Raw genomic sequence first — 23,618 nt, forward strand, 5'->3', positions numbered from 1 at the left:
AAATCAGACAGGAAGCCAATGAAGAGAGGTCAAAATCGGTGTAATGTGGTCAAACTTTCTACTTCTAATCAAAGTTTTGGCAGCAGCACTTTGAACCAGTTGGAGACCCCTGATGCTGGATCGTGGTAAACCACAAAATAGAACATTACAATAATCCAGACCAGAAAAGACAAAGGCATGGATCAGAGTCTCTGCATCAGCCATGGTTCCTGCATTAAGTAAATTAATTAATTAAATAAACAAATTCAATTTCATAAAACTATCACAGATTCTACATAGCAAATCTATCAAAAAAAAAAAAAACTATACCACAATTCATAAGTGATAAAACTCCCCCTGTTATTAGCTATTCATATACTAAAACTATAGCTGGTAATGTTTTTAATGTCAAACAAAGCATAAAAATTTTGACTTTGAGTTAGGAACTACAAACCTTAGCTGTGACTGCCACTCATCAAATTTCAAATACAAGTAATTTTCTAAGCTTCCTGTTCCCAATTATTCCAAGATTACTGGTTATTGCATTTTGCATCACTGCTCTTAGCTTCATAGTGGAGTAGAGCAGAGAAGGATTTTCTTTCACCAAAACAGATCAAATCCAGGCTTGCATCTCAGATGTACCTTCGGGCAATTTGTAGCTAAACTTTCAGGTCTTCTTTTTAAGAAAATCCTCCTCTGTACTGCTTCATCATGAAGATGGATAAACTGGTGATACAAAATGCAAAACTTGCACTGTGCGTAATTTCTCCAATCACAGCCATGTAAGCCTATAACTTCTTCTGGGTTGTCTGGGTGTCTTGGTGGCTTTCCTCACTCTTCTCCTTCTTGCACAGTCACTCAGTTTTTGAGAACTCTCTACTCCATGCAGATTTACCATAAAGTGTCATACTGTTTGCATTTCTTTGTAATTGATGTAAATAAAGCCTGAAACATATTCAGTGGCAGCTTCACCATCAGAGAGCCTCGTCCACAACCACCACAAAAGACTGCAAGCTGTCAGTGATGTTAAAGGGGGCAACACATGGTATTAAGAACAGGGGGATGTAAACTTTGGATCAGGGTCATTTGGGTAGTTTCTCTTGTCATTTTGATTTAAAAAGAGGAAACACAGTTGTTTGACAATAAATGGCTTCACCCAACCACTAACCATGAGTGAAAAAAAGGTTTTTGTGTTGTCAGTCATATTCTCTGAAAAATGGCCAAAAAAACACAAAAATTCTGCCAGGGTATGTAAACTTTTGAGCACAACTGTTAAGTGGCTCTACTCTACTCTTCTTTTTTTTTTTTAGATATTTAGATATATCTTAGTATACACTAGTAGAGTTCTACCTTAGAATTGGAATGTATTAATCAATCAATTCAATCAATTTTATTTATATAGCGCCAAATCACAACAAACAGTTGCCCCAAGGCGCTTTATATTGTAAGGCAAGGCCATACAATAATTACGGAAAAACCCCAACGGTCAAAACGACCCCCTGTGAGCAAGCACTTGGCGACAGTGGGAAGGAAAAACTCCCTTTTAACAGGAAGAAACCTCCAGCAGAACCAGGCTCAGGGAGGGGCAGTCTTCTGCTGGGACTGGTTGGGACTGAGGGAGAGAACCAGGAAAAAGACATGCTGTGGAGGGGAGCAGAGATCAATCACTAATGATTAAATGCAGAGTGGTGCATACAGAGCAAAAAGAGAAAGAAACACTAAGTGCATCATGGGAACCCCCCAGCAGTCTAAGTCTATAGCAGCATAACTAAGGGATGGTTCAGGGTCACCTGATCCAGCCCTAACTATAAGCTTTAGCAAAAAGGAAAGCCTGCAGTCTGAGAGCAAAGCGCTCTATTGGGGTGATATGGTACTATGAGGTCCCTAAGATAAGATGGGACCTGATTATTCAAAACCTTATAAGTAAGAAGAAGAATTTTAAATTCTATTCTAGAATTAACAGGGAGCCAATGAAGAGAGGCCAATATGGGTGAGATATGCTCTCTCCTTCTAGTCCCCGTCAGTACTCTAGCTGCAGCATTTTGAATTAACTGAAGGTTTTTCAGGGAACTTTTAGGACAACCTGATAATAATGAATTACAATAGTCCAGCCTAGAGGAAATAAATGCATGAATTAGTTGTTCAGCATCACTCTGAGACAAGACCTTTCTAATTTTAGAGATATTGCGTAAATGCAAAAAAGCAGTCCTACATATTTGTTTAATATGCGCATTGAATGACATATCCTGATCAAAAATGACTCCAAGATTTCTCACAGTATTACTAGAGGTCAGGGTAATGCCATCCAGAGTAAGGATCTGGTTAGACACCATGTTTCTAAGATTTATGGGGCCAAGTACAATAACTTCAGTTTTATCTGAGTTTAAAAGCAGGAAATTAGAGGTCATCCATGTCTTTATGTCTGTAAGACAATCCTGCAGTTTAGCTAATTGGTGTGTGTCCTCTGGCTTCATGGATAGATAAAGCTGGGTATCATCTGCGTAACAATGAAAATTTAAGCAATGCCGTCTAATAATACTGCCTAAGGGAAACATGTATAAAGTGAATAAAATTGGTCCTAGCACAGAACCTTGTGGAACTCCATAATTAACCTTAGTCTGTGAAGAAGATTCCCCATTTACATGAACAAATTGTAATCTATCAGATAAATATGATTCAAACCACCGCAGCACAGTGCCTTTAATACCTATGGCATGCTCTAATCTCTGTAATAAAATTTTATGGTCAACAGTATCAAAAGCAGCACTGAGGTCTAACAGAACAAGCACAGAGATGAGTCCACTGTCTGAGGCCATAAGAAGATCATTTGTAACCTTCACTAATGTTGTTTCTGTACTATGATGAATTCTAAAACCTGACTGAAACCTATATAACTATATTATAGAAGACATACCTGATTGAATTTCCATATAAGGGGGGGGAGACTGAGCCTGATCCAGGCAAAGTAGGTTGTGGTTCTCCAGCTTTTGCATTCTTAGAAACCAACATTTCTCAACACTGCACCCAGTGAGTCTAAACCTCAGACATTCTCAAGAAATGTTGGTTTGATGGAGACCCATCCCCTAGTTTTTCTGGGTCAGGCTCAAAATTCTCAGTCACCCTTTGTCTATAGATAAAGTGTGGGCAGGACCGTAATTACTTCCAGTGTGAATCAGACATCATTTGCTTAATTAGCCGTGGGAAGACTTCAGCCAGTCCTCCAGCCCGATGTTGCAAGGTTTAAGTCCAACCCCTTGTTGGTCTTGTGTTGCTTGATTGGCACATACCTTCTTCTTTTCAGGCAGCTCCTTGTACTTCTTGGACAGGATCTTGGTCAGGTCCAGGTTGCTCATTTCAGGGTGAATCTTGGCATACTTGGCTCGTTTCTCCATGAAGAAGCGGAAGTATGGAGTCAGTGGCTTCTTGGGAAAGTCTGGGTGGGTCTGTAACAAAGGAACCGGGAGAATCGTGGGTCAGAGGTTAGCAGGCAAACTTTGTCCATTCTCAGTGGTGGACACAAACTAAAAATGGATTCCAAAGAAATGGGTGGAGCAGGAAGCTTGGCAACTACAGACACGTGCCTCATCACACGGAAGCTGGTCTCAAGCAGCAACAGCAGCTCAAATGGTGAAGCAGGAGACCCATAGGAAGGACAGAAAGAAAATACTCTGCTGGATTCCCAAGAAGAAAGGCATGGACGTTTTAGTGACATTTGTTGAGAATTATTTTACCGGTTCGCAAATATTATCAGAAAAGTTGACTAAGGAAGATATTCTGCCCTCTGGAGGACAAACTTTAAGTGAGTGAGTCCCAGCAGTAAATATCTGAAGAGACATTTTTGACATTTAGTTTCCTTGGAAGTACCATATAAACTTTGTTTGTTTTTATTCACATATTCTCTGACAACTTACAAACATTATGTAGGGAGCGTTTTTATTATTATTTTATAAATTGTATGCATTTTTGGACTCTCAAAAAATGGTTCTATGATCCAAAGTCAAACTAACTTGGTTCTATAAGATTCTACTTGTAAGCCAATCAGCAATTTGAATGCAGACAACAGGACCAATCAGGTTCTGCTTCTTACCCTTCAGTGGAGGCTAAAGCTGTGCCCCAATTCAGGGGCTGCATCCTAACAACAGGGCTGTGAAATGAATCTTGTGAAATCCGAGGAAAATTTGCAGGGAGTCTGGGGTGGGGGGGCAGCATGGGCCCCGTGGGATCCCAGAAACCAAATTAATTTTCTGTCTAATGATACATTTTCAGCATCTCCTGGACCAAAAAAAAATCTCAAAATTAGTGGATATTTAAATGATCCTGTATTCAACCTTTCATTTGAACCGTCAATGATCATGTTGAATTAACAAAATATGATGTGGAAGGAGGACCTGGAATGATTTTTCTTTTAATTGTAAACCAAATGATGCACTGACAATTAAAATCAGAACAATTAAACTACATGAAATTCATGAAGACTGAAAAGACTGTTAAAGTATTTCAAAAACCACAGCTAAAGAATGTAGAATATTTTGAAAATCAGGGTAAAACATCAATAACATACTTTATAGTAAAAAAGTCACATTCTTGTAAATTCCTGTAAATCCACACTGTCTTTTTCCCATGAAAAAAGTCTACATTAATAAAACTCATTTATATTCTTGTGTAAATTCATGTAAATCCATTCAAAGCCACAGTCTTTTTTCCAATGAAAGAAAGTCCAGATTACTGAAAAAAGTCACATAATCTTTTCTAAAATCCTGTTTGAACAGCACAATGTTTATTTCCAGAAAGAGAAAAATTCTTACTTTCAGGTGTGTTCATGAAGTCAGCGACGATTCCACGGATTCTTGTCCTTATCACTTTTTCAAACCGTCTTTCTCGCTATCTTCTCTCTGTCTGATGTCGCTCCGTGACACAGACAGGCTGCACAATTCTTCTTTTAAAACCTTTAGAGCTCTAAATGTTTGTGATGTCCACATGCTACAATTAGCTTAAGCTTCGCACAGGAGCCACCGCAGCAACCAACCAGTCCCGCTTTACGACAACTGTCGCAACAACCAGGCTTTGAGAGGGATTTTTCTCGTCGAAACTCCGCAGATCAGAGGAAACTGATTTGTATCTGTAACACACAGATCAGTGTCAGCTGACCACCGCGGTCTTATAAAACTTCACAATGTCGTAAAAAAAAAACAAAACAAAACAAAACAAAAAACTTTGCGATAGACATTTTAAAAACTCAGTGACGATCACAATTACAGAGTTAAACACTAACAACCCCCCCCATGATGAAATCCGCGGATCCGCGACGTTCTCACAGCCCTGTAACAAGGCTGCGTCCGACAAAGATCTGTCCATCAGAGAACCAGCTGTTCTCTGTTCCCCAGCTGAGCATTTTGCTTTGCCACATTTTCTCTCCCTGGATCACCAAGCGAACCCAGCAGGTGTAACTCGTAGTTTACATGCATATGGACCGAGCAGCAACACTCAAGCCTGAATTTGGCCCTTATGGCCCAGTTACACGGCACACGCGATTCCTGAACGAAGGGAAAAAAGTTTTTAAAAAGTCATAATTCATTGAGAAAAGGTGGACGAGCAAGTTTTATCATCAAATAACCTGCGAAGCAAGAGCACAAAAGGGACGAAAGAGGAACTAAACAAAACTGAAGCTAACGATCTCGATGCTTTAAGTGAAACGCACCTGGAGCCACAGCTGGAGCAGTGTGTGTCTGCATCTCTGAGTTCCAAGGCTCGGTGCTGAGACGGAGCTCATAGCACTGAGTCTTGGAGAAACTGAAAACAGAAGCTGTGGAGATCAGTGCACACGTCCGTGGACCACCTGCTCTGGTTCCTCATCCAGAACAAAAGAGGGATCATCTCGTCATCATCAGAATCCACACTGTCTGACATCACGCTGTGTGCTCCGTCTGGCTCCAATTTAAATAAATAAATAAACCTCTGGTGTGCTGTGGTCACTGCTGTATCACTGTATTACATTACTAAGCCATATATCAATCAATCAATCAATCAATTTTTTTTTTTTATATAGCGCCAAATCACAACAAACAGTTGCCCCAAGGCGCTTTATATTGTAAGGCAAGGCCATACAATAATTATGTAAAACCCCAACGGTCAAAACGACCCCCTGTGAGCAAGCACTTGGCTACAGTGGGAAGGAAAAAACTCCCTTTTAACAGGAAGAAACCTCCAGCAGAACCAGGCTCAGGGAGGGGCAGTCTTCTGCTGGGACTGGTTGGGGCTGAGGGAGAGAACCAGGAAAAAGACATGCTGTGGAGGGGAGCAGAGATCGATCACTAATGATTAAATGCAGAGTGGTGCATACAGAGCAAAAAGAGAAAGAAACAGTGCATCATGGGAACCCCCCAGCAGTCTACGTCTATAGCAGCATAACTAAGGGATGGTTCAGGGTCACCTGATCCAGCCCTAACTATAAGCTTTAGCAAAAAGGAAAGGTTTAAGCCTAATCTTAAAAGTAGAGAGGGTGTCTGTCTCCCTGATCTGAATTGGGAGCTGGTTCCACAGGAGAGGAGCCTGAAAGCTGAAGGCTCTGCCTCCCATTCTACTCTTACAAACCCTAGGAACTACAAGTAAGCCTGCAGTCTGAGAGCGAAGCGCTCTATTGGGGTGATATGGTACTACGAGGTCCCTAAGATAAGATGGGACCTGATTATTCAAAACCTTATAAGTAAGAAGAAGAATTTTAAATTCTATTCTAAAATTAACAGGAAGCCAATGAAGAGAGGCCAATATGGGTGAGATATGCTCTCTCCTTCTAGTCCCCGTCAGTACTCTAGCTGCTGGATGACCTCTAATTTCCTGCTTTTAAACTCAGATAAAACTGAAGTTATTGTACTTGGCCCCACAAATCTTAGAAACATGGTGTCTAACCAGATCCTTACTCTGGATGGCATTACCCTGACCTCTAGTAATACTGTGAGAAATCTTGGAGTCATTTTTGATCAGGATATGTCATTCAAAGTGCATATTAAACAAATATGTAGGACTGCTTTTTTGCATTTACGCAATATCTCTAAAATCAGAAAGGTCTTGTCTCAGAGTGATGCTGAAAAACTAATTCATGCATTTATTTCCTCTAGGCTGGACTATTGTAATTCATTATTATCAGGTTGTCCTAAAAGTTCCCTAAAAAGCCTTCAGTTAATTCAAAATGCTGCAGCTAGAGTACTGACGGGGACTAGAAGGAGAGAGCATATCTAGGACGATAGATAACAACAAATAAAACTGTTTTTTGGGACTTCCAATTTGGATGGACAAGACTAAGAGTCAAGCTTTCAAATGAATTAAAGCTCTGTCTGGGTTTTTGATTAATTAATAAGCTGGAATGGAAGACTGCTGCTAATCCTCCGCCCCGGCCCGTGCTACGAGCATTCTGGCAGTTAGTGTGACTCGGGGGTGTTGACTCATTTAAACTAACATATTCATCCTGCTGTAACCAGGTTTCTGTAAGGCAGAATAAATCAATATGTTGATCAATTATTATATCATTTACCAACAGGGACTTAGAAGAGAGAGACCTAATGTTTAATAGACCACATTTAACTGTTTAGTCTGTGGTGCAGTTGAAGGTGCTATATTATTTTATCTTTTTGAATTTTTATGCTTAAATAGATTTTTGCTGGTTATTGGTAGTCTGGGAGCAGGCACCGTCTCTACGGGGATGGGGTAATGAGGGGATGGCAGGGGGAGAGAAGCTGCAGAGAGGTGTGTAAGACTACAACTCTGCTTCCTGGTCCCAACCCTGGATAGTCACGGTTTGGAGGATTTAAGAAAATTGGCCAGATTTCTAGAAATGAGAGCTGCTCCATCCAAAGTGGGATGATGCCGTCTCTCCTAACAAGACCAGGTTTTCCCCAGAAGCTTTGCCAATTATCTATGAAGCCCACCTCATTTTTTGGACACCACTCAGACAGCCAGCAATTCCAGGAGAACATGCGGCTAAACATGTCACTCCCGGTCCGATTGGGGAGGGGCCCAGAGAAAACTACAGAGTCCGACATTGTTTTTGCAAAGTTACACACCGATTCAATGTTAATTTTAGTGACCTCCGATTGGCGTAACCGGGTGTCATTACTGCCGACATGAATTACAATCTTACCAAATTTACGCTTAGCCTTAGCCAGCAGTTTCAAATTTCCTTCAATGTCGCCTGCTCTGGCCCCCGGAAGACAATTGACTATGGTTGCTGGTGTCGCTAACTTCACATTTCTCAAAACAGAGTCGCCAATAACCAGAGTTTGATCCTCTGCGGGTGTGTCGCCGAGTGGGGAAAAACGGTTAGAGATGTGAACGGGTTGGCGGTGTACACGGGGCTTCTGTTTAGCACTACGCTTCCTCCTCACAGTCACCCAGTCGGCCTGCTTTCCCGGCTGCTCGGGATCTGCCAGAGGGAAACTAACGGCGGCTAAGCTACCTTGGTCCGCACCGACTACAGGGGCCTGGCTAGCTGTAGGATTTTCCACGGTGCGGAGCCGAGTCTCCAATTCGCCCCAGCCTGGCCTCCAAAGCTGCGAATAAGCTACACTTATTACAAGTACCATTACTGCTAAAGGAGGCCGAGGAATAACTAAACATTTTACACCCAGAGCAGAAAAGTGCGGGAGAGACAGGAGAAGCCGCCATGCTAAACCGGCTAAGAGCTAGTAGCTGCGCTAAGCTAGCGGATTCCTAAAAACACACAAAGTGAATAATGTGTAAATAATTTAGCGGTGCTTCAGCAGAGGGAGTGCTTTAGTTAAGGCACGTGAAGATTACACTGTGAAGCAAATTGTTATCTAGGTAACTAGATCAATCTAACTGCGCAGATTAAACAGCTAACAGATACAGCAAAACACCGCTGTGCTCTGGAACAGGAACTGATACAATACCGCAGTGAGAGCCAACCACCAGTAGAGGCCGTGTCTCTTGATGATGACTCGATGATGGCCGTGTAGAACTGCACCATCAGCTGGACAGGCAGCTTGGCCTTCTTCAGCTGCCGCAGGAAGTACATCCTCTGCTGGGCCTTCTTGATGAGGGAGCTGATGGTTGACTCCCACTTGAGGTCCTGGGTGATGGTGGTGCCAAGGAAGCGGTGACAGTCCACAGTGGTGATGGGGCTGTTGGTGAGGGCGGGGGGCTGTGGCTTTCCTGAAGTCCACAATCATCTCCACTGTTTTCTGGGCGTTGAGCTCCAAGTTGTTGCTGCTGCACCAGGTCACCAGCCGGTCCACCTCCCACCTGTAGGCAGATTATCACCATCCCAAATGAGTCCGATGAGGGTGGTGTCGTCCGCAAACTTGATGAGCTTTACGAAGTCGTGGCTGGAGGTGCAGCAGTTAGTGTACAGGGAGAAGAGCAGAGGGGAAAGGACACAGCCCTGTGGAGATCCTGTGCTGAGAGCCCGAGTGTTCGAGACATTTTTTCCCAGCCTCACATGCTGACTCCGGTCCGTCAGGAAGTCTGTGATCCACCTGCAGGTGGAGTCGGGCACGTGGAGCAGAGAAAGCTTGTCCTGGAGCAAAGCTGGAAGGATGGTGTTGAATGCAGAGCTGAAGTCCACAAACAGGATCCTAGCGAACTATAATGGAGGACTTGAAGCAGACTGGAACATGGCATGACTCCAGGGAGGTGTTGAAGATCCCCGTGAAGACTGGGGCAAGCTCATCAGCACAGTGTCTCAGGGTGGCAGGAGAGACACAGTTTGGGCCCGGGGCCTTACGTGGATTCAGCCTTTTGAAGTGTCTCCTCACGTCCTCCTCTTGGACAGAGAGGGCAGTGGGGGGAGGGGGGGTAGCGGTGAGAGGGGGGAGGTCCATGGCGTTTGAATATCCAGTTGTGTGGGGGGTGGGGAGGTGTGAGTTCTTGTCTTCAAAGCGTGAATAGAAGACGTTCAGGTCGTTGGCCAGCTTCAGGTCGTCAATAGAACAAGGTGCTTTGGGCTTGTAGTTGGTGATCTCTTTCAACCCCCTCCACACAGAGGCCGAGTCGTTGGCAGAGAACCTTTGCTGCAGACGTGAACTGTACATGGATTTAGCCTTTGCCACCTCCTTGCTAAATCTGTACTTTGCACCTCTATAGCTGTCTCTGTCTCCTTCTCTGAAAGCCACCTCTTTCTGCTGACGGAGCTGCTGGAGTTTAGGTGTGAACCAGGGCTTGTCATTGTTATATCTCACCCTGGTACGCTGTGGGATGATGCTGTCTTCACAGAAATGAATATATGACGTCACAGTGTCCGTGTAGTCATCTAGACTGTCTGTTGAAGCCTCAAACATATCCCAATCCATAGTGGCCAAGCACGCGCGTAGCTTCTCTACAGATTCATTGCTCCACACTTCAGACGTCCTCACAACAGGTTTAGAGAGTTTAAGTCTCTGTCTGTACGTGGGGATCAAGTGGACCATCACGTGATCTGAGAGTCCCAAAGCTGCACAGGCCACCGCGCGGTAAGCGCCGCTCACTGTCGTGTAACAATGATCTAACGTGCTCCCTTCTCTGGTCGGGCATTTAACAAACTGTTTGTATTTTGGTAATTCCTGACTGAGATTCCCTTTGTTAAAATCACCGAGAATTATAACAAGAGAGTCCGGAAAGTCTCTCTCCACGCTCATAATCTGATCCGCGAGCGTGCGCTCGGCCTTGTGCACGTCCGCGCTCAGTGGAATATACACAGAGCAAAGTATGAAGGAGTTAAACTCACGTGGAGAGTAGAACGGTCTGCAGTTTATGAGGAGATATTCCAGAGAGGGACAGCAGTGTTGGGAGATCACAGTCACATCGGAGCACCAGGCGTTGTTGATATAGAAGCAGAGTCCTCCACCTCTTGTTTTTCCACCCGAGAGTGCTCGGTCTCTGTCTGCGCAGAGGAGTCGGAATCCCTCGAGTTGGAGTGCGCAGTCCGGTGTCTGTGCATTTAACCACGTCTCCGTGAAGCACAGTACACAAGATGAGGAGAAATCTCTATTCTTCTTCATCAGCAGTGCCAGCTCATCCATCTTGTTGTGGAGTGAGCGGACGTTGGAGAGAAATATCTCAGGTAGGGCGTGCGCGTGCCCCTTCGTCTGAGGCACACGAGAGCTCCAGCTCATTTTCCTCTCCGCTGGCATCTCACTCTTTTGGCCAAAAAGTGAACCAGTTCAGCTGCAGGCACTAAACAAACTGGCGTAATGTCTGTGGGTGTTGATGATCTGAAGTTTAGAAGCTCCTCGCGGGTGTGGGAGCACGATGACACTCGATTTACGCACAAAAACAGACAAAGCAGGGAGCACCAGAATACCAGGGCGCCTTCACGTGGCGCCATCTTGGATAGGTCCTTGGATAGGATGCAGAGCTAGCTAACGTTAGCTGCCTGTTTGTAAACAGAGACAGAGGTGCGCGTCAGGGGGAAGGGCGGCAGTGGCCACCTCCGCTCTGCCTGTCAAGAATTCTCATAACCCGCTCATACCGTAGGGATGGAATAATGGAAAATTTCAGTGGTTTTGATACTGTGGCTTTTTCATACCGCGGTATACCATGAAACCAGTTATTGGCCCATGTCTAGTCAGAGCTTGGATGGTGAAAACACCTCTAATCACTTCTGGAATCACAGAGGACATTTGGAGCTTTTTTCCTCTCTCTGTCTTATGTGGTGAGGTGGAGAACATATTTGGAACAGCCGAAAAGGTAATTATTTGTAATGTTTTAATAGCTTGGTAAAACAGTTGCATGTTCATTTCTTCTTTGTAAGCAGCTGTAAAAGTATGTTTATGATAGATTTAACATCTTGCTATAATGGCTCAGATGAGGTAACCTCTGCGTGCTGACGCAGTGACTCACAGTCAAGATGAGCATTGCGCAGAACGCGAGCTTGCAAAAGAGTGATTTTGCAGACATTAACAGACGAACACAAAGTTAAAAGCTGGATCATGTTGTCAAAATGACTGTAAGCCGCGGAAGAAATAAAGCCAGTGAGAAGAAGTGCAGAGGAAACTGTCCAGGAACCCGTGGTTCGGTTCTAGCTGGTGTATGGATGTTGTGTTGTGTGTGTTTTTGGGGGGATCCACACAGTTGCAGGGTATATACATAAAAGCGGCCACCTCACTGTCTTTTTTTTTTTTTTTTTTGGTCACAGAGAGCTGGGTGAATGTGAAGAACTGCTGCATTTAATGACTCTGGAACACAGGTGAACAGCAGCCTGGTGCACGGTGCACACCGGCCGGACTATACCGGAGTGTCTATTTTTGGACTGCGCTTAAAAAATGTGACATCATCTTGAATGGATGCTGTGAACTGAAAACCCACACTTTAAAAGGGACCACATGTGGGAAGGCGGGAGGTTTGGACCAAACACATGCCTAAAAGTGCACCAACATCAAGTTACATGGATCATATGTGGCTTGACGTGGATCATATGCGGCGACACAAGCCACTCGAGGCTGGACAGGGCTCAAATGACAGGTCGGTCATGCCTCACTTGAGCAGGAGTGGGCAGTGAGGGCCCAGACACTGCAGGTTTTCCTTGCAACCAGTCACCTCAGCAGGTGATTTCATTCATGATCAGGTGTTTATGTTCAGGGGAGAAGCTCATCAGCAACCCACCTGCTGAGGTGACTGGTAGTAAGCAAAACCTGCAGTGTCTCGGCCCCTTCATGGCACATGTGAGGTACAAAGAGGCACATAGAAGTGCCTTAGTAGCGGATACGTAATAGCTTAAAATGTGGACCATTCTTCAAATAATCGCTGACACACCTGTGCGTGGCTCATTATTCATGGTTTATTATTCGGTGGGACCGAGGCTTTATCACTAAGGGCCCTTGGGCGAGGTCCTGGTTGCTTGTGGTGTGTAGTGAGCGACTAGGGTGGTAGCACCCACATTAGTGTGTGAGTGTGTCTGTGTGAATGTGAAGCATCATTGTAAAGCAATCTGAGGTTCTGATGCAGATGGAAAAGCCTGTTATAAATGCAGTCTATTTACCATATTTGTTCCTTTCAGCAGTTCTGTTATTTGAAATGTAAAAACCTCAAAGGTCAATATCGTAAAACAACTCAGAATGCAGATAAACCCTTTTAATATCAAAAGGGCAATTTGTCAAAATGAGTATTTCATCTTGTGTCACACAGTCAGACTGAAGGTCGTTTGTTTTAATGTGTAACAGCAGGCTCCGCCCAGCGTCATCTCACCTTCAGCTTCTTGCCTTTGTATGGGTTCTTCACAAACTCAATGGCGTCCACAATGAGCTCAGTCATGGTTCTGTACTTCCGGACCTGAATACAAGGACAAACCAGAATCATGTGATGACTGAAAAATCAGGTTGAATGAATGAATGAATGAATGAACGAACAAATTTATTTATTTGGCGCACACACACACACACACACACACACACACACACACACACACACACACACACACACACACACTTGACAAAAAAATCTCTTGTAAAACAAAAACAAAACAAAAAAGGGTTTAATTGCAGACTGACAAACAAAACCTAGTCCTGGATTTTATGATTCGGACAGATACAGCATGAACTTAAATGACAAGTATTAGGGGGAAAAAGGGAAAAAGACAGAGAAAAAAATTCCCATGGAGAATTAAGTGAGAAAAAAAAAAAGACAGGCTGTGGGAGGGGGGGATTATGCAATTTGCAATAACAATTCCGACTTTTCCTATATATTTTATTTGCACCATTTTAGGCCCTTTTTTTTAGTACTGCTCTAATATTGTAGCCATTTATAGTACAATGGTCCCTCATTTATCACGGGAGTTATGTTCTAAAAATAACCCACGATAAGCGAAATCCGCGAAATAGTCAGCACTATGTTTTACAATTATTATAGATGTTTTAAGGCTGTAAAACCCCTCACCACACACTTTATACACTGTCCTCAAACAGGCATTAACATTTTCTCACTTTTCTCTCCTGTGTAAACACTCTCTTTTTTCTTCTGGGCCAGAAGATTATACAACCCCTGGCAATAATTATGGAATCACCGGCCTCTGAGGATGTTCATTCAGTTGTTTAATTTTGTAGAAAAAAAATCAGATCACAGACATGACACAAAACTAAAGTCATTTCAAATGGCAATTTTCTGGCTTTAAGAAACACTATAAGAAATCAGGAAAAAAAATTGTGACAGTCAGTAACGGTTACTTTTTTAGACCAAGCAGAGGGAAAAAAATATGGAATCACTCAATTCTGAGGAATAAATTATGGAATCACCCTGTAAATTTTCATCCCCAGAACTAACACCTGCATCAAATCACATCTGCTTGTTAGTCTGCATCTAAAAAGGAGTGATTCACACCTTGGAGAGCTGTTTGCCACCAGTGGACTGACATGAATCATGGCTCCAACACGAGAGATGTCAATTTGAAACAAAGGAGAGGATTATCAAACTCTTAAAAGAGGGTAAATCATCACACAATGTTGCAAAAGATGTTGGTTGTTCACAGTCAGCTGTGTCTAAACTCTGGACCAAATACAAACAACATGGGAAGGTTGTTAAAGTAAGTAGTAAGTAAGTAAGTAAACTTTATTTATATAGCGCTTTTCACAGACAGGGGTCACAAAGCGCTTTACAAGGTAAAACAATAAAATATACAGTAAAACACTCAGTACTAAAAGATTATTGGCCATGAAAAGCCTGTTTAAAAAGTAGAGTCTTTAGTTGCTTTTTGAACATCTCAACAGAGTCCAGGGATCGCAGGGACAGAGGGAGTTCGTTCCAGAGACGAGGCACTATGGCTTTAAAAGAGGTTCGAGGAACCATCAACAGGTTCTGACCTGAAGATCTGAGGCTGCAGGCTGAGGTGTAAGGCTGAATCAAGTCAGCAATGTAATCAGGAGCCTGACCATGTAGTGCTCTGAAAGTCAAAACCAAGATTTTAAAATTAATTCTGGAGGCAACAGGGAGCCAGTGGAGGGATTCCAAGATAGGCGTGATGTGGGCTCTCCTGTTGGTGCAGGTCAGAAGCCTCGCAGCAGAGTTCTGGACATACTGCAACCGATTTATCTCCTTCTTACCCAGGCAAGTGAACAGGCTGTTGCAATAGTCCAACCGTGTGGAGACAAAGGCATGGATGATTTCCTCTAATTCTTTCTGTGACACCAATTGTTTACATTTGGCGATATTTTGCAGTTGAAAGAAGCAATTCTTCACAAGCTTGCTTGCGTGCTGAGCAAGAGACATTCCTTCATCAAAAATAACGCCAAGGTTTCTAAGGCTTGTTTTTGCCGTTAAGCCCAAGTCACCAAGGAGGCTCCTGATAACAGGAACAGCACTGTCAGGGGCAACAATAAGTGTCTCAGTTTTTTTCAGAGTTCAGCTGCAGACGGTTTCCATTAAGCCACTTCTTCACCTGTGACAGGCAGTCAAATAAAGAGTTCAATTTGTGGACTTCTGAAATCTTAAAGGAACAGTACAGTTGTAAGTCGTCCGCAAACAGGTGGTAGGAATATCCCTGAAAGTCCTGAATCAACTGGCCGAGGGGGAAGGACATACAATTGAAACAGCAGTGGCCCCAAAACAGAACCTTGCCGGACACCATACTGTAAAGCAGCTGTTTGATAGTTTATGGCCAGCCAACACACTAAAGGTCCTCTCCTCCAAGTATGAGGCAAACCAACTTCAGCACGGACACGACAACCCTACCAGATCGCGCAGCCGGTTGACCATAATGCTATGGGTCAACGGTGTCGAAAGGCTGCGGGACAGGTCTAGCAGGACTAGGACCGTGCATCTTCCTGCGTCAGCGGCCATCATGATATCACTAGACACTCTCAGTAGTGCGGTCTCGGTGGAGTGGTGTTTCCGAAAGCCTGACTGAAAAGTGTCATAGATGTTGTGCATCTCAAGGAAAGACGTTAGTTGTTTTTTCGACCACTTTTTCCCAGTATTTTTGCTAGAAAGGGGAGCTTCGATATTGGCCAGAAATTCTTAAGCTCAGACTGGTCCAAATTAGGCTTTTTGAGTCTTGGTTCCACCACAGCATGTTTAAATGAGCTCGGAAAGAGACCGGATGACAGGGACATGTTGAACATTTTCATGACCCATGGCCCGATTGAGTCAAAAGTATCTAAAAAAAAGCTTGGAGGGAAGGACCTCAAATGGGCATGAGGTCAGGTTCATTTTAGTTGCAACTGCTGCAATGTCTTCTAGTGACACTCGGTTGAGAGACGACCAGACCTGTAGTGGCAGTTCAGGCCGGTCTGGGCCAGACCACAAGGGGTCAGTAAAGGCATTTTTTATGTGTCTGACCTTAACAAAGAACTCCAAGAGGTCAATGCCATCTGCTTTACAAAACTCAGAGGTTGCAGAGGCAGCATGGGACACGAGAGAGTTAAATGTGTTAAAAAGCACCTTCGGATTTCCCTTATTGGACATTATCAGGTGATGGAAATATTTAGATCTTGCCTCTCTTGATGCATCATTTAACGTGGAAATAAGGTCCCTGAGATGTAACCTATGGACCTCAAGGTGCGTGGATTTCCACAAGCGCTCCGTTTTCCGACACAGTCTTCTTAACTCCAAGATACTGTCATTTATCCATGGACATGACTTCTCATGGACATTATTTGTTTTGAAAGGGGCCACCAAGTCCAATAATGTGGCACAGTGAGAGTTAAAATGATGCATAAGATCACTGACATCCGTACAGTCATTAAAAGCACTGGGATGAAATAAGGCACAAATCTGTCAGCTGTTAGTTTGTGTAATGATCCTCCTTTCTGCCCTTTTAGAGACAGGCCTAGGCTCAGGGGGAACATCAACCTGAAAAAAAATACAGCTGTGGTCACTCAGGTGGACGTCTTCCACATGCATATTTGTGACGTGTAGGCCAAGAGAAAACACCAAGTCCAGAGTATGACCCTTCGAGTGGGTGGGGGCCCCGATACATGTTGTTTAAAATCAAAAGTTTCAATCATATATAAAAGTTCCAGTGCTGGGTTGGACGTAGTATCATCAATGTGTAGGTTAAAATCTCCAAGAACTAAAACTCTTTCTAATTTTACAAGAGAAGATTAAAAACTGTTGAACTCATGTAGAAAAACCCCTGCAGGGCCAGGAGGGCGATAGATTAAGATACAGTAAAAAGAGTTTAAAGAGCCAACCTTTATTACTGTGACTCAAAGAAGAGAAGTGTTCAGTGTCAATCACTCTGCATGTGTATCTGTCCTGATACACAGCAGCAAGACCTCAACCTCTACGAGAGAGGTGGGGCTTCCCAAGAGCGCAGCAGCCGACAGGGCACAGTTCGTTTAAGTAAAAAAAAACTCTCCGTCCTTCTGCCACGTCTCTGTGAGGAACATGAAGTCCAAGCTCTCCCTGGTAAAGAGCTTGTTGAGAGAAAAAGCTTTGTTTGCTATCGAGCGCGCATTCAATAGACCAATCCGACTTGATGATGTCATCCCCTTCGCGTCAGCTGGGCAGAGCGTAATTGGTCGCAGCCAGCTCTCGCGGCCCCCAGCTGTACCGGTGGATCAGCTGTTTCTGTTATGTCTCAAAAATCAAAAATGCACAACAAAACAAATGAGGAACGAATGGGAGGAAACTGGAGTCAACGTCTGTGACCGAACTGTAAGAAACCGCCTAAAGGAAATGGGATTTACATACAGAAAAGCTAAACGAAAGCCATCATTAACACCTAAACAGAAAAAAACAAGGTTACAATGGGCTAAGGAAACGCAATCGTGGACTGTGCATGACTGGATGAAAGTCATATTCAGTGATGAATCTCGAATCTGCATTGGGCAAGGTGATGATGCTGGAACTTTTGTTTGGTGCCGTTCCAATGAGATTTATAAAGATGACTGCCTGAAGAGAACATGTAAATTTCCCCAGTCATTGATGATATGGGGCTGCATGTCAGGTAAAGGCACTGGGGAGATGGCTGTCATTACATCATCAATAAATGCACAAGTTTACGTTGATATTCTGGACACTTTTCTTATCCCATCAATTGAACGGATGTTTGGGGATGATGAAATCATTTTTCAAGATGATAATGCATCTTGCCATAGAGCAAAAACTGTGAAAACATTCCTTGCAAAAAGACACATAGGGTCAATGTCATGGCCTGCAAATAGTCCGGATATTAATCCAATTGAAAATCTTTGGTGGAAGTTGAAGAAAATGGTCCATGACAAGGCTCCAACCTGCAAAGCTGATCTGGCAACAGCAATCAGAGAAAGTTGGAGCCAGATTGATGAAGAGTACTGTTTGTCACTCATTAAGTCCATGCCTCAGAGACTGCAAGCTGTTAGAAAAGCCAGAGGTGGTGCAACAAAATACTAGTGATGTGTTGGAGCGTTTTTTTGTTTTTCATGATTCCATCATTTTTTTCCTCAGAATTGAGTGATTCCATATTTTTTTCCCTCTGCTTGGTCTAAAAAAGTAACTGTTACTGACTGCCACAATTATTTTTCCTGATTTCTTACAGTGTTTCTTAAAGCCAGAAAGTTGCCATTTGAAATGACTTTAGTTTTGTGTCATGTCTGTGATCTGCTTTTTTTCTACAAAATTAAACAACTGAATGAACATCCTCCGAGGCCGGTGATTGTAAACAGACACGCAGAACACAATGCGCGTGCTCTCCCTTCGCTCACTGCCTCCGGGGGTACGGATGCGGGACCCACAAAGAATCCAAGTCCTCTCTCGGTGGCCACGCGGAGCTCTGCAGCTGCGGTCAACGAGACATGCAGCAACGCTGTGGATTTTTCCGCAAGAAGTCTATCCTTGTGTTCTGCCGGAGCAACGTATCAAAACAGCGAGCGTAGTTTCTGGACTCGTTACCAGAGTTGACCGCAGCTCTGCACAGCAGAGAGGGGGCGGTGTGAGTGGCCCGCTGCGGCACTTACCGAACCCGCAGACTCAGTAAACGCATCGGAGGCAGTGAGAGCAATCGTGGTGATGCCGACCGGTGCCACGACTGGCCTGATAAGGATGCAGAACACAACGCGCTGTAAAAAAAAAAAAAAAAAACACATGCAAAATTGCACTAAAAAAAAAAAAAAAAAAAAAAATCAGCAAAACTGCGAGACTGCGAAGGGTGAACCGCGTTATAGCGAGGGACCACTGTATTTAACTTCTTTTCCACTCACTCACTCTTCTTCAACCACTTACTCCAACTAAGGGTCGCCGGGGTCTGGAGCCTATCCCAGCAGTCATAGGGCATAAGGCGGGGTTCACTCTGGACAGGACACCAGTCTGTCACAAGGCCACAATTTAAAGTTTCCAGTCCACCTAACCTGCATGTCTTTGGATTTGGGAGGAAGGCAGAGCACCTGGAGGGAACCCACGCAAACACGGGGAGAACACACAAACTCCACACAGAAAGGCCACAGGTGGGAATCAATCCCATGACCTTCTTGCTGTGAGGCAACAGTGGTAACTCAGGCATAATATATGAAGGGTGGTCATGGAAACTGGATTGTTTTAATGTACACCGCAGTAAGCCTGGATGGTCTCCTGAGTTGGAACCCCCACAGCTACTGGGCGCTAACAATGATGGGCAAAATGTACTCAGACATTATCAACAAATTTAATTCAATTACCTCAGAGGCTGTCAAAAGAGAAATATCTGGTCCGAAGTGTCTCTAGAGATTGTTGAGAGGAACACAGTCTCACTTGTCGTGAAGAATGCTGATCTTAAGTGCTGGCCTATCAACCATGACAGTAAGCTATCCAAACTGTTAACTGAGTTGTTAAAGGGTGAGAGCTGGCTGACATGATGGAGAGGAGAAAGGCAGACATATTGTGTGTGCAAGAGACCAAGTGGACGGGAAGTAAGAGCAGGAGCATAGGAGGTGGATTCAAGTTGTTGCTTCATGCTGAGGACAGGAAGAGAAATGGTGTTGGGGTCATTTTAAAGGAAGAGTAAGTTAAGAGTGTGTTGGAGGTCCAGCGAGTGTCTGACAGGGTGATGAGTGTGAAGTTGGAAATTGAAGGGGTGACAATGTTCTAGCTACGATAAAATTTTAGCGCAGTGGTAATGTCGAGGGAGCGACAATCTCATTCTGGGTTAGCCAGTACATGACCCTCAGTGAGGCAGTCGGAGTCCGTGGACATTTTTAAGTCAAGACTTAAAACCTATTTTTATTCTCTTTCTTATGAGTAGTTTTTATTTTGTTATGTTTTATTTTACTTCTGTTTTTAATTAGGTATTTGAATTTTTATTTATTTATTTATTTTAATTTTTTATGTTGAACTGTTCTGTGTGAGGCACCTTGAGACGGCTTTTGTTGTAATTTGGCACTTTATAAGCTGATTCAATTGAAATTGAACAACATTTTATTGAGTCTTAAAGTAAATAAATATGAAATTGGTCACTGGATCCTTAAACTCTGGACATAAACAGAAATAAAATCTGTTAGTTTTTGTCAAAAGCATTTCCTTTCAGACATTATTATTGGCATGAATGTCTTTCCATATCTGAGTTGAGCTCTACAGCTCACTGCGCTCCATGTCAGGTTCATAAAGAATGCAAGACATCTCATTTTGGGAGGAAAAAATGTTTTAGTCGATTGTAGTTTATTGTCTGTATTGCAATGTTTGTAAGAGGTATAATTTTATATAAAGTGGTAATTCGTTTTGAAGTTATTAATTCCAAGCGGAGTCTGTCTCAGCAGAGAGCCGTGCAGCGTTTCGAGCTGTGCAAAAGGAACGGAGGACGATTCTCGTTTGTTGACTGCAACAAGAGTCCCAGTTACCGACTTTAATACACAAAAAATGACTCATGATATTTCAATGGCTTACAGAGGGGTTAAGAAGTGGACTTACCGCTTCTGAAGAGCAGCGAATCAAAGAACCACGAGCCATTGAATCGAAGCATTGCTTCAGTGATTCCTTTATCCTTTATCTTAGGGACCTCGTAGTACCATATCACCCCAATAGAGCGCTTCGCTCTCAGACTGCAGGCTTACTTGTAGTTCCTAGGGTTTGTAAGAGTAGAATGGGAGGCAGAGCCTTCAGCTTTCAGGCTCCTCTCCTGTGGAACCAGCTCCCAATTCAGATCAGGGAGACAGACACCCTCTCTACTTTTAAGATTAGGCTTAAAACTTTCCTTTTTGCTAAAGCTTATAGTTAGGGCTGGATCAGGTGACCCTGAACCATCCCTTAGTTATGCTGCTATAGACGTAGACTGATGGGGGGTTCCCATGATGCACTGTTTCTTTCTCTTTTTGCTCTGTATGCACCACTCTGCATTTAATCATTAGTGATTGATCTCTGCTCCCCTCCACAGCATGTCTTTTTCCTGGTTCTCTCCCTCAGCCCCAACCAGTCCCAGCAGAAGACTGCCCCTCCCTGAGCCTGGTTCTGCTGGAGGTTTCTTCCTGTTAAAAGGGAGTTTTTCCTTCCCACTGTAGCCAAGTGCTTGCTCACAGGGGGTCATTTTGACCGTTGGGGTTTTACATAATTATTGTATGGCCTTGCCTTACAATATAAAGTGCCTTGGGGCAACTGTTTGTTGTGATTTGGCGCTATATAAAAAAATTGATTGATTGATTCACGCTTCAAACTGGAGTCGCGCTGCAGAAACGGTTGATTACAGGGTCCAAAATAAGTGTAACGGTCCAAAATGATACCGTAACGGGCTGTAACACAAGTTTGCGCTAGCTAGAACCCTGGGGTGATGATGAATATCATCAGTGCATATGCCCCACAGGTAGGTTGTGAGATGAAGGAGAAAGAATATTTCTGGAGTGAGTTAGATGAGGTGGTGGAGAGTGTGCCCAAGCATGAAAGAATGGTGATAGGAGCGGACTTCAATGGGCATGTTGGTGAAGGGAACAGAGGTGATGAGGAAGTAACGGGTAGATATGGTATCAAGGACAGGAATGTGGAAGGACAGATGGTAGATTTTGTATTAGGGGATGTGATAGTCTAGTGGTTAAAGCGTTGGGCTTGAGACCAGAGGATGACTGGTTCAAATCCCAGCCAGACCGGAAAAGAGATTGGGCAAAGTCCTTAATCCCCTAGTTGCTCCCGGTGTGTAGTGAGTACCTTGTATAGCAGCACCCTGACATTCGGGTGAATGTGAGGCTTTGAGCATCTGATGCAAATGGAAAAGTGCTGTACAAATGCAGTCCATTTACCATTTTGAAAAAGGATGGAAATGCCTGTGGTGAATACCTACTTATTTTAGGAAAAGGGAGGACCACAGGGTGAAATATATGAGATTGAGGAAGGTGCACACAGGTGGACTACCTTCTATGTTGGAGATGCAACCAAAGGATAGCATAAGGAGAAAGACGTTGGCAAAAATAATTGGGATAGTCAGAGATGAAGAAAGCCGACAGAAGTACATGGAGATGCGGTGTAAGATGAAAAGACAAGTGGAAAAAGCTAAGGAAAAGGCATTTAGTGAGCTGCACAAGAAGCTGAATAGTAAGAAAGGAGAAAGGGACTCATACCAAATGGCCAGAAAAAAAGGACAGAGCTAGAAACGATGTGCAACAGGTCAGGGTGAAAAAGGATGCACATGGTAATGTGCTGACAAGCGTGGAGAGTGTGTCCAGAAGGTGGAGGGAATATTTTGGGGAGCTGATGAATGAAGAAAATGATAGAGAGAAAAGTAAATGAGGAAGTGCAAGAGATTAGTAAGGATGAAGTGAGGGCAGCTATGACGAGGATGAAGAGTGGAAAGGCAGTTGGTCCAGATGACATTCCAGTGGAGGCATGGAAATGTCTAAACTGCACTGCCATCTCTGGCAGTGCAGTTTCTAATCAGATTGTTCAATAAAATCATGGAAAGTGATAGGGGATTCCTGAGGAGTGGAGACAAAGTGTGCTGATTCTTATTTTTAAGAACAAAGGTGATGTGCAGAGCTGCAGAAACTACAGAAGCATAAAGGTGATCAGCCACAGCATGAAGTTATGGAAAAGAGTAGGGAAGCTAAGCTGAGAGAAGAGGAGATCTGTGAGCAGCAATATGGTTTCATGCCAAGAAAGAGCACTACAGATGCAATGTTTACTCTGAGAGTTCTGATGGAGAAATATAGAGAAAAACAAAAGGCGTTACACTGTGTGTTTGTGGATTTAGAGAAAGCTTATGACAGGGTTCCAAGAAAAGTGTTGTGGGATTGTATGAGGAAGTCTGGAATGGCAGAGAAGCATGTGAGTGTAGTGCAGGACATGTACAAGGACAGTGTGACAGTGGGATTACACCAAGGATCAGCTCTGAGTCCTTTCTTGTTTGCAGTGGTGATGGACAGGTTGACGGATGAGATCAGACAGGAGTCCCCATGGACTATTATGTTTGCAGATGACATTGTGATCTGTAGTGAGAGTAGAAAGCAAGTTGAGTCTAGTCTGGAGAAGTGGAGATATGCTTTGGAGAGAAGGGGAATGAAAGTCAGTAGAAGCAAGACTGAGTCCATGTGTGTGAATGAGAGGGAGCCCAGTGGAATAGTGCAGTTACAAGGAGTAGAAGTGGTGAAAGTAGATGAGTTTAAATACTTGGGGTCAACTGTTCAAAGTAATGGAGAGTGTGGTAGAGAGGTGAAGAAGAGAGTGCAGGCAGGGTGGAGTGGGTGGAGAAAGGTGGCAGGAGTGATTTGTGACCGAAGAATATCAGCAAGAGTGAAGTAGAAAGTTTACAAAACAGTAGTGAGACCAGCTATGTTGGACGGCTTAGAGACGGT

General features: G+C 43.7%; 1 protein-coding gene across 1 annotated transcript in view; it reads right to left on the minus strand.

Moving 5' to 3' along the window:
- LOC117521361 (nucleolar transcription factor 1-like) overlaps positions 1 to 23,618 on the minus strand; it is a 159,495-nt gene that overhangs the window by 122,041 nt on the left and 13,836 nt on the right. The window contains exons 4-5 of the mRNA XM_034182650.1: positions 13,153 to 13,236; positions 3,267 to 3,422 (exon numbers count right to left, since the gene is read on the minus strand). Of these exons, the coding sequence (XP_034038541.1) occupies positions 3,267 to 3,422; positions 13,153 to 13,236 (240 nt within the window). The remainder of the gene's footprint in view (positions 1 to 3,266; positions 3,423 to 13,152; positions 13,237 to 23,618) is intronic.

This window comes from Thalassophryne amazonica, chromosome 12 (assembly GCF_902500255.1).
Source record: "Thalassophryne amazonica chromosome 12, fThaAma1.1, whole genome shotgun sequence".
In the NCBI taxonomy this organism is placed as follows: domain Eukaryota; kingdom Metazoa; phylum Chordata; class Actinopteri; order Batrachoidiformes; family Batrachoididae; genus Thalassophryne; species Thalassophryne amazonica.